Below are 12,325 nucleotides of genomic sequence, written 5' to 3' on the forward strand. Positions count from 1 at the left end.
GTTTGAGTATTATTTAGCAGCTCAATACCGAATGCGTATTATACTGCATGCGTGTGTTATATGGATACTGTATGTGGCATACGAGAATGGTTGGATTGGAAGTCTAGAGACTATATTCTGCACCCAATTGATGTATTTTAAAGCCAATATAATCTCTTTAAAAATACATATAAATATTGGACCACATATATGAAATAATGCCTTGGTAAATAGTTATATAGGGGGTGATTACATATTAACCATCTTGAAGATACTTTTATGTATTAAATCTTTCCACAGCGTAGAAGAGAAGTGATGGTCATGTCTAGTTTTGCAAACTCTGCTACATAAATACAAATCTCACATTAAACACCTTTCAGCCCTTACAATCATGGAAACCTGAACTCTTCATTTAGAATTTATAGGTCTTCCAGTGTAACAAAGTCTGACCTCTATAGCAGGACAGTGAGATGCTTCATGAAGCATTCATCATTGTTTGAGATGACAAACTTCCTCTGAGATTTCAGTGTGTCAGCTCGGTGTATAGCAATGACATTGATTTCTTCTCACTGTCATTTCCTGTCTGAACAGATAACAATTTTTTACGTGCTGGGGCATCTGTCAAGCTTCATTTTTCCTGGGAGCCTAACCAAAAAAGACTCATTTATTAATCATTACTTATGACACACTGAATTAGCAGATACCTTTTAGCTCTTCTGAATAAAAGTACACACTTGAATTTCTCTGAAACAAATCTTTTCCCCCCCCCAATTTTTTGTTAACACATAGTGAACGGTTTCCATGGACTGTATAAGGTGTATGGAAATCATAGCGAATACTAATATCACCTTCAATAAAGGTTACTTGACTACTTTATGAAAATGCTAGTTTCAAAGAAAAGAATCTGGCGTGTAACTTGACCATGTTATTGGGAGATGTTCCCATCTACTAAAATGAGCGTGACTCCATTTCCTATGACTGTGTTCCCACCTTATTCTTTATGTGGACTGGTAAAATCTAAATTCATAATAGGAAGAACAAGAATAGCTATTAACAAAAACCCAGAAACAGGCATAACACACCCTCCACCTCCCCACAACCCCACTACCTAATTGCAGTTTTTAGCACCTCAAACACACACATCACAGCATTAAATAGTATATTATTATGTCAGGACATAGTCATAACATCCCATGTGTGAGCGGCACAGTGATTATTGTGCCCCCGGGAACTAGCACAGCAAAGTCCAAAAGCGGTTGCTTCTCTGCGGTATAGTAGTAGGGAATGACTGTTGTATAGTCATCGTCGGGTTGGATTGGCTGACACAGAATTGGCATACTGTTTTTGCCACTCGTCTTAAGTTTGTTGGGTGTTCCACCCAAACACTTTCTCTTTGGGTACTCTTGACACATAAAAGAGAGGGGGTGTACTTTTCAACAAGCCAGCAAGTGATAAGTTACATAAACGTGTTTTAATGTCCTACCTGCCTCTTATTATTTCCAGCATTTTGTTTACCCTTCTAATGATGGTGCAGGAAACATTGCAAATCCATAAATTGCATACCCTCCGCACTAATAACAGAGGTTACTATTTTTTATTACTATCCTTATTATAAGTATTTCTTTATCATATGGCAAATTCTGTTTAACTATGTCATTGTAACTTTAGCACTCTAAAGTTTAGCTTATATTCTAGTATTTTTATGATTAATTATCTTTAAAAAAAAATAAAGAGGCAATGAGTATATAGCATTACAATCTGGCAGATAAATGTATGGATACCACAGATGCTACAGTATTGAACAAGTTACTGGAAATGCAATCAGTCAGCCAGATATTACTACACAAGGGGCCAGGTGTGAAATCAAAGACAGGAGGCGTATGATACAAGAACAGAGGCATGTGGAAGTAATTCCACATCCTTCCTTATAATGTTATATATATATATATATATATATATATATATATATATATATATATATATATATATATATATATATATATATATATAGACAAAGGCACTTGATCATCTTTTTCCTTGAACCTCATACAACTTGTAGTCTTACTTACCTATAGTTACCCACTTTATGCTTGTTGTTCAATAATTTGAAGAACTAAATGATACCAGTGGTGTCTGGTTAAATTGCTAAAATGTAACCTTGATAGCAGAAATGTTCTCATATACAACACACTCCTGTGACTGACCTCAGTTCTTAAATTTTTTAATTATATTTATTTAGGCATTATATTGTTTTATATCAAATAAAACACACTCTTAATGCTGATAAGCGCCTGGATTTAATGCATGCTATATTTGTATATTTAGATGTCTGCACATAAATGCCTTGCTCTTAATGAAGAAGGAATCCAATTGTTCTGGATTGAGAACTTGGGCACGAAGTGGCTCTGCATTTCAGTCTGCAGAATCCCGGTGTGAAAGTTCTCTATTAGGTGACGAGCATGTTAACACTGAGGCTCTGCAGGGCAGAATGGTATGCAGAGCCTCTCTGCATTCAGGTGCTGTGTCCAAAACCAGTTTTGACTGTGAAAGGGAAAAAAACAGATTTTTTTTTTTTTGGGCACCAAGCACATTTGTGTGCATAGGGTCTGCAGACCTACTATATTTACATTTGAGTTTTACTGGGAACAGTCAATATAAGAATGATTTCTACATTCTCTCATCCTCACCTCCCACATACAACTTCTACTTCTCCTGGTGTCAACCCCTCTAACCTCATACCCACCCCAATCAACCGCCCTCCTCTCTCCCTTTCTCCTATGCTGTTTGGAATGCAAGCTCCCTTTCTAACATGTTCCCCTCTCTGCACAAATTATTTTTATCTCACTCTGCTCCTCATTGCTATAACCAAGACTTGGCTCACTCAGTCTGACTCTGCACTGGAAGCAGGGGTGGAGGTGTGGGGCTCCTCCTCTTTATCTGCCGTTATCAAACCCTTCCTATTCCTCCCTCTTTTTTCCCCCCTCCTTTGAGGCCCACGCTGTTTTTTCTTCTCTCCCTCTTCACATGGTTGTCATTTATCACCCACCTACCTCTACTCATCCCCCTTCTGTCCTTCTCTCACTTTGAATCCTGGCTCTCCTTTCTCTCCCCATACTCCCATTCTTCTCCTTGGGGACTACAACTGCCATATTGATGACCCCTCTCTCGCTTGGGCTTCCTGCTTTCTCTATCTAAATTCTTCTTTTGGCCTTCACCAATGGACTGCAGACAGCACCCTCAAGGACAGCCAGTATCTAGATCTGGTTTTCACAAAAATCTTTTTTCTTTTTCTTCATTTTCCCCATTCCTTTCTGACCATAATCTCATCTCAATTTCTCCACCTCAATGTACCCTTCATTTCTGCAGAGACCTGCGCTTTCTTAACCTATTCTCTTTTTATTCCACTTTGCGCTCCTCCGTCTCTGCTCCAGACTCTGACAACCAGGTCAGGAACAACAACTCTGCCCTATCCTCCTCTCTTGATCTCTCTGTTCTCCTGGGTCAGCATCCTTGTGTGCTATGGCACTCTGTCTTACAGGTATAGAGGTCTTGTCCCCTTGTCACGCTGTCAGCATACAGTCCTTCTGGCTGCATCAAGACATCTTATTTTCCTCCGGTCAGCCCAGTTGTGAGCTAAGAAAATCTCTGGTCTGTTCTCCTCCTTATGTCAGCCCAATTGTGAGCTAAGGCATCTCTCTCCTGTGTCTCACATGAGGCTTTTTACAGAGCTCTTATTAGTCCAGGTGGGGACTAGTTAATTGAGAGGGCTGCAATTAACTATCTCTGCTAGATTCTCAGAGCTCTGAAGCTGCTTTATTTAAACAGGGATGTGTCCCTGTTACACCAGGTTATGACCAATATTGATGGTCTCTCTCTCCTACTTGTCCCTTGCATGTAAGGGAATATAAAACACACACCCAAAATAAACAGTGAGTGGAATAAACACCTTACAGAAACACGAGTCACTCACAATTGGTGACAGAAAACATAGTGAAAAAACTAGTGTAAAAGGAGAGGAGCACTAACTAATGGTTAATTGTTGCTAATATCCAGTAAGTCATTGCTATCAGTAGCAAAACGTAGCATGGTAGTGGACACTTCCAGACTACACAGTATCTAAATCCCTAAGACTGTGTGGCTGGATATGAACTGCTACAATGGTTAGAAGTGTCCAACCTCCAAATTGCCACATAAATTAATCTGAGCCAGGCTAAATACAGTACCTGGGGCAAGTTGAGATATAGCCGTATGAATCCCAGTTGGCACTTTAGTTAAATTGATTATGGAGCTGACCTTATCTGGGACATAGTATCCTTATTCTAGTTGGCGATCTAGTTATAACAGATTATGGAGCTGAGGTACATTATCCTCAGTTAGCTATCCATATTTTAGGCATCTGGACGATAGACATTGGTCTGTTACTCCAATTTTCTCTAGGGCACACAGATACAGTATACCTACTGTATGCCATAAAGACTAGCCTATGTTACTCTACCAATATAGTATCATTATCCTGCTATGTAGAAACTAGCTAACTGTACTCAGCCTGGCTCAGATGAATTTATGTGGCAATTTGGAGAACAAGTAGGAGAGATCATCAATATTGGGCATTACCTGGGAATATAGATCATTTTTCTCAGGGGGGACCTGGTCAATAGATTATTGAGGTTTACATCACCTTATAGTTATGCATACATAGGTGGTTAACAACAAACGACTTAGCTTGGCTTACTATTACAACTCACAGATAGTACAGGCTTATTCTATACCATAAATAGAGTTCACACAGTTTTTTTGCTATATAATAAAAAATTTATTATTTTGAGTCCATTCCCGGGAGGTTTTCTTTTGAGTGCACTACATAGAGATCTGTTCTTCCCACATCTATTACCCCTTTAGTTGCACCCCTCCTTTCTACATTATAAGACACATTGAGTGGAGCCAGGCATTTATTTATTTATAAAATATTTTACCAGGAAGTAATACATTGAGAGTTACCTCTCGTTTTCAAGTATGTCCTGGGCACAGAGTAAAACAAATAGTACATGGTTACAAGTACAGTTACATAAATGAACAGGGTATACATTATATACAAGACATTGTGTGCACAGTTAAAGAAAATGTGTATTATGAGCGTATGAAACAGTTACAGACCAGGTTAAAATGTGAGACAGCCTTAGATTTGAAAGAACTTAAACTGGTGGTGGATGTGAGAGTCTCTGGTAGGTTGTTCCAGTTTTGGGGTGCACGGAAGGAGAAGGAGGAACGTCCGGATACTTTGTTGAGCCTTGGGACCATGAATAGTCTTTTGGAGTCTGATCTCAGGAGATAAGTGCTGCAAGTGGTAGGGGTGAGGAGCTTGTTCAGGTAGCTGGGTAGCTTGCCCATGAAGAATTTAAAGGCAAGACAGGAAAGGTGAATTTTGCGCCTAGACTCTAGTGTTGACCAATCTAGTTCTTTGAGCATTTCGCAGTGATGTGTGTTGTAGTTGCATTGGAGAACAAAACGACAAATTGAATTGTAGAGGGTGTCAAGTTTGCTAAGGTGGGTTTGAGGAGCCGAGCCATATACTATGTCTCTATAGTCAATAATTGGCATCAGCATCTGCTGTGCGATACGCTTTCTGACCAGGAGACTTAGGGAGAATTTGTTCCTGTAAAGTACCCCTAGTTTGGCATAGGTCTTGGTTGTCAGGGTATCAATGTGCATCCCGAATGTTAAGTGGGAGTCAAACCATAAGCCCAGGTATTTAAAACTAGTGACAGGTGTTAGGGTGGTGTTAGCATTGGTTCTAATCAGGAGCTCAGTCACTGGAAGCTTTACAAATTTAGTCTTGGTCCCAAATACCATTGTTACAGTCTTGTCAGTGTTTAAAAACAGTTTGTTTTGGGAAATCCAGTTTTCGAGTCTCAAAAAGTCAGACTGAAGTATGTGTTGAAGGTCAGAGAGGCTATGACTGTGTGCATACTGTATATGATTGTGTCATCTGCATACATGTGTATTGAGGCTTCCTTACAAGCTGTGGGAAGATCAGTAATGAACACTGAGAAGAGTAGGGGCCCCAGAACAGAGCCTTGCGGGACACCACAGGTGATATCCAGGGGGTTGGAGTTAGAGCCTGAGATGGACACATGTTGGGATCTTCCTGATAGGTAGGACTGAAACCAATTTAAAGCATGTTTCCCTATTCCAGAGCTCTGGAGTTTGTTAAGCAGGATAGCATGATCGACAGTGTCAAAAGCCTTTGCAAAATCTAGGAATACTGCACCAGTGAGTTGTCCCCGTTCCATTCCACACTGGATTCCATTGCAAACTTTTTGCAGGGTAGTTACGGTGGAGTGTTTGGGACGAAACCCAGATTGGAATTGGCTAGGGAAATTTGTCTTGGTGTAGAAATCGCTTAATTGGGAGTGGACACATTTTTCCATGACTTTGGATAGAATTGGGAGAAGTGAGATTGGCCTGTAGTTTGAGACAGTGTTTTTGTCCCCACTTTTGAAGATTGGGACAACTCTGGCAGTTTTCCAGGTCTTAGGGATATGGCCTGCAGACAGGATAGAGTTGACTATGGACGCAATTGGTTTGGCAATGGCTGGGGCACCAAGTCGTAGGAACCTAGATTGTAGTAAGTCGGGTCCACATTGGCTGCTTAGTTTTAGTTTGAGGAGCGCTTGTATAATCTCCTCTACAGATACTGGGCCAAATTGAAAATTGTGGGCAGTGTTGGGAGGGGGTGGGACTGTAGGGATACTCCCAGGATGAGATTCATGTTTGGGGTTTGTGCTGCGTTTCGCTAATTAGTTAGTAGCACACCCCACAAAGTAATCATTGAATGCATTTGCGATGTCAGTGGGGTTTGTCAGAGTAATATCCCCCTTAGTGATATTACTTGGTTGTTGATGGTTAGGAGGCTGGAATATATTGTTGATAACCTTCCAGAAGTTAGCTGGGTTTGATGTATTCTGGTGGAGATTGTCAGAGTAATATTGTGCTTTTGCATGCCTTGTTTGCCTTGTGCACATGTTCCGCATGCATCTGTAGTGATTGAGATCCTTGCTTAATCAATATGAATATCTGGGTGCTAGCACACGTTTCAAATCTCTCTCTGTGAAAGACATTGGCAGGGGGTTAACCAGAAAATCGAGTCTGGAGCCAGTAGACATGCAGACTCTGGTGGCATTAGGCTGAAAGTGTGAAATAGGTCTTGCTTAACTTCATTGCTAAGCCTGGCTGCAAGAAAATACAGATCAGTGTTTTACAGACACCCCCTTCACTAAAGGAGTTAACACAAGAAAGAAGTTCTAATGCTATATTGTCCCACAAACTGCTTTACATTTGCATAGCAATCCAACAATACTTGGCTAAGGGGCTTTATATAATTATTCCAAGACTCGTGAGAGCTATTTTCAAACATTTGCCACTGAATGATTATATTAGAACTAAGGAAGCTTTTATATGTTGTGCATGATACCTATGTTAGGCCACCCAAGCTTAGAATATGCCAGTTTTATTAGTATTTCAACTGAGAAATGGTCCGAGTCTATAATCAAGTGTTATATTTTTTTGCCACAAGTCAAACTAAGAAGCCTTGAGATTAAGCAAACTGTGCTAATAGTATGTTAACGTTTTACTGAAGAAATGGATAAACAAGAAACAATGTTTGTCAAAATGAGGAATTTGCAATCGCTTATGAATAGAATCCGTTCCTTACCTATGAAACTTCTGCTTTTTCAGATTCCATTTTCCTTGGTACAATTTCCACTGTGGGAGTTTTTAAAGGTGAGTCAGTGGTTACATTAATAATTTGTACATACGTTTATGAAATGTAAACATCTACAGACGAGACCACAAGTATTCTAAAGCTTGCCTTAAACTAGCCCGGTTACATTCTGGGTATGTGCTGGGTGTAACCTGGATAGTTTAAGGCAAGTTTAAGGCATTTCTGCATTGACTAATGACCCATAGGATTAACACAGCAGGGGTCCCTGGCAGTCCCATTCAGTTTGAATGGGACTGCCAGGGACCCCCGCTGTTAATCTGACGGGCCAGTAATCAATGCAGAAATGCTGGGTCTAGTTTAAGGCAAATTTAAGCCATGTATCCAGCATGTAACTGGGTCTTTTTGGCGATTGCCAGTGGTTTGTGTTAGAATAGTCGCAGTCTCTGCTGTACTTCGCTTGAACGAATCGATTGGCTCCTTCTCTCTCACTCTTCTCTCTCTTCCCTCTCTTCTCTCTCACTCTGCCCCTTCTCTCTCACTCCTCTCTCTTCTCTCTCTCTTCCCTCTCTTCTCTCTTACTCTGCCCCCTTCTCTCTCACTCTTCTCTCTCTTCTCTTTCTTTCTCTCTCTTCTCTCTCACTCTGCCCACTGCTCTTTCTTCCCCTTTCATTCTCTCTCTCACACCCTTTCTGTCTCACTCTTCACCCCCATTCTCTCTCACTCTTCACCCCCATTCTCTCTACCCCCTCCCACTCTCTCTTGCTTTCTCCTCCCCACTCTCTTGTATTTACTCCCCATTCTCTCTTACTCTCATGGCTGCTTAGTTTGTCGGTGCCCTACCTGGTGCCAGTGGGGGGGGGGGAAGAGGGCAGCCGATACGGAAGCTGGGCACGACTTCTAGCGGAGTGCGAGAGTGGCTGCAGAACAGCAGAAATGCCATTCCAGCTGCTAAGAGAAGTCTCGGAACGGCCTGTTCCTTCTCCTCTCTAGCCCTGATGTATTTCTTACCTTCCTGTTCTTTGCTTTTTTTACTGGCTAACATGGTACCATCCTCTATTTGTGTTCATTATAGTTAATGTTCTTAACAAAAGCTGCTACTAAATCTCACAAGCAAGATGCTTTCCTCACTTTCTTATTAACTGCACGAGTTCTGTCATGTTAAAAGAACAATGAAGGCAAATAATGTGGACCAGTTTTACAAACAGTGAATGCTTTAAAGCTGCAGTTCAGTCAATATCCTGCATGTGTGTTTTTTTTTATAAATCAGTTCTGTAGTAAGAAAAAATACTTTTAGCATTTTCTGTTTAAAAAAACAACAACTTTGAAAGACCAATTTTCTTGTATTCTATTTTAACAAGCATGCTTGTTCCTATAGCAACGATTTATATTCCCCATATTTAAAGATGTCGCCAAACTTTGCCGATCAATAGACGGAGAACGAATTGACCGGCAGCTATGCAGTTCTTTAGGTAATTAGAGATTGCCCACATGAAACTATTGAAGTAAAAAAATAAATAAAATAAAAAAAGACTGAACTGCAGCTTTAATGCGGGAACACTGCCTTTTAACTCTGGAAAAAACAGACATATTGCTCCTTACTTGTAAAGTTATTTGCCAATAAACAAAAAATTATGTATTCATGGTTACATAATAGATGAGGTTGAAAAAAAAACATGTCCATCAAGTTCAACCTAGGCTAAATTTAGACAACTGATACTTTATCCTATATCCGTACTTACAGTGTATTGATCCAGGACGCTAAACAGAAACGCCAGTGACACATCTAATGATATCTCATAAGGGGAAAAATGAATTCCTTCCTGACTACAAATAATGGCAATCAGATTACTCCCTGGATCAGCATCCTTCCCATGTTTACTTATTTGGTATATCCCTGTATAGCTTTCCTTAATAAAAAGATGTCCAACCTATTTTTGAACAAATCTATTGTATCTGCCATCACAGTCTCCATGGGTAATGAATTCCACATTATATCTGCCCTTACTGTAAAGAGCCCTTTCCTTTGTCGCTGGTGAAATCTAATTTCCTCCAACTTTAAGGGTTGTCCGTGTCTCCAGTTTTGTATTTCCCCTTGTTTTCTCTGCCTTTGCTATTGCACAGTATCTTTTGCTCCGGTCCCGCCCCCTGTTTCTATGCTTCTTTGCAGTAGAGCTGTCACTCAGCCTGTTGCCTCAGCAACCACCCTTTTCCCACCCCTGGGGTTTGGTTCTTTCCTTTCTCCCTGTCACTTGGTACAGTCCAGAACAATTTCCCTCAGGGGGAGCCTGTAGTTAGTTCTTTGCCGAGTTTACTGCCTTCTGCCCTGTTTCTCCCCAGTTTCTCCCCAGTTTCTCCCTGTGATAGTATTGTTTATTACCTATTTCTTATTTTTATACATCCCCATACGTTTTTCCTTCATTTCTGTTCATGTTCCCACAATATAACACCAGAAATTCAAAGAAGACTCGACTTATTCATCCAAGCTTGAGACATAATATTCACCCTCAAATTTAGTTTTTTGTAATTAACTGGACAAAATTTGTACACATACAGTATTGCAATTCTTTATTTTTAAATCCAACACCAAAACAAACCAGTCGAGGTTCAGCAAAAGAAAAATCGAAACACAAACATGTTGTAAAACCGAAACACCCACTGAAAGTGACCACTGAAGGTGTGAGAACTTGCCCAAATTCACTTATCATGTGGTGAAAATGTAAAAACAAGTCAAAGCAACATTTGGAAATGTCAAATGAAATTGGGATGAAGAGATTCTATACTCAAATTTGGGTTGAGAGAGACTATTTGGTAGGGTAGCTATTGACTTCTATTCCTCCAAAATCACTAACCTATACAAAACCAGGGAAATAGGTCTACTTGTTTATCGCTCAGGTATCTCCAGTGACTTCACAGGCATCTCTCCATGTGTTGTATTTTGTTGTATTTTGGAAGGTAGACAAATTCCTCAAAATGCAGGTACAAAGTAGAGCTCTACTCAAGTTCATAATGCAATTCTTCATTTATTGTAACGGCCAAGAACAGAGGAGAAATAATGTTTCCAGCCCATATGGATGGACCTTTCATCGCCAAATGGAGAATTGTATTATGAACGTGTGAGTAGAGTTCTACTTTGTACCTCTGTCCTAGAGGAGACCGGCATTTTGAGGAATATATTTGTCTATGTTGTGTTGGCTGTACAAGCAGGATATTCCTCGCCTGAAACTATTTACCCGCACTTTGGAACTTCATTTTGAGAGGTAAAATATCTACATTTTAGTCTTTGGCGAATTTACGTGGCAAACCGCTTGTGAGCGTTAAAGAAAGTGATTTTTGAAGTTCGGGAAAAATGTAGCTAATTTGGGCGAGAAGTTCACACAGCTCTGGTGCCCACCCATATTAATTATAATGTAAAACATTGTGTAGTGTTAACCTAGCAAGGTATTGGTAATAAGAGAGAACCATGTAAAAGAAAAGTAAAGCTTACTGTGTGATATACAGAGTTGTACACAATGATTACGGCAAGTCTTTCTGCTGCTGTTGTCACTTTGTCAGTGTCATTGGTCTTCCTTTAAAAAGAGTTTCCCCAGAAACACATGCTGTTAGCATAAGCATCTGTAAGTGGTCTTTTGGGGAAATCTTTCGGAAGCCAAAAACGTATCAAAGCTTTCTCTGTTTTTCTCTCTGAATATAAGCAGAGAACAAGTCTACTGTACATCCTGTGAAAATAAAGAGCATACATAAGGAAACCGAATTGCCTGTTACAAGTGTGTTCATCTGTGGACATCTGGTGATGTTTGATGTTTGTTAATATGAGTTAGCAGTGTCAAGTGGATCTTTTATATTTAGTATCATTAAGTGCCCTCGACATTATTTTAAAAATAGTCAAGGCACCCCAAAACTCTGATCCCTCTCCCACCCCCAATAACCTTTTTTATGTACCTCTATCCACCCCTCTTCCCCCACCCCCAATAACCTTTTTTCTGTACCTCAATCCACCCCTCTTCCCCCACCCCCAAAAAATTGCTAATTACAAATGAAGTGAACAAAAGAAAGAATAGTCCAGGCACTTTAAATCTCTTCCATCAATTAACCAACGAAAACACAAATGTTAATGAATAATTTCCGATAACAGGACTTTAAATATAAAAAAACCACCTCACTATTTCCCCAAAGTTATTCATGCACAACACTGATATTTACCAACTGCAATCCAGGGGGAGCATAAAGGGAAATAGAACAAAAAACAAAAAACAATCTAAGTGCAGACAGTTTTTAAAAGGTGTATAAATTTGTGTTCTGTCTTGGCTCCTATGTGTTGCCTACTTACAAGATGTAAGTCAAAAACGAGCGGTTTTGACACACAATGGTCTCTGCTAGGAGGATTTCTTTAACCAGGTAGTGGGATCTCCAACTCTCAGCTCAGCAGCAGTGTATATGTAAAAGAAATGATACCATAGTGCAGACCAGTAACAATAAAAAACTCGACTTTATAGGGTAAAAATAAACACTTACAATAAAAACAAGTGGTTAAGGCATGTATCACATTGATAGTGATTGAGGAGAGAAAATGGTTAGCTCCAGGCTCACCCGCCTCCTCCGGTGTGACTGCGTGTGGACCACCGCTCT

General features: G+C 40.0%; 1 protein-coding gene across 2 annotated transcripts in view; it reads left to right on the forward strand.

Moving 5' to 3' along the window:
* The window catches only part of SLC25A26 (solute carrier family 25 member 26), a 132,339-nt gene that overhangs the window by 103,576 nt on the left and 16,438 nt on the right, over positions 1-12,325 (forward strand). For both annotated transcript variants that reach the window (XM_075574272.1, XM_075574271.1), the window contains one exon: positions 7,714-7,758. In XM_075574272.1, coding sequence (XP_075430387.1) covers positions 7,714-7,758 — 45 coding nt within the window. The remainder of the gene's footprint in view (positions 1-7,713; positions 7,759-12,325) is intronic.

This window comes from Ascaphus truei, chromosome 17, assembly GCF_040206685.1.
Source record: "Ascaphus truei isolate aAscTru1 chromosome 17, aAscTru1.hap1, whole genome shotgun sequence".
NCBI lineage: Eukaryota > Metazoa > Chordata > Amphibia > Anura > Ascaphidae > Ascaphus > Ascaphus truei.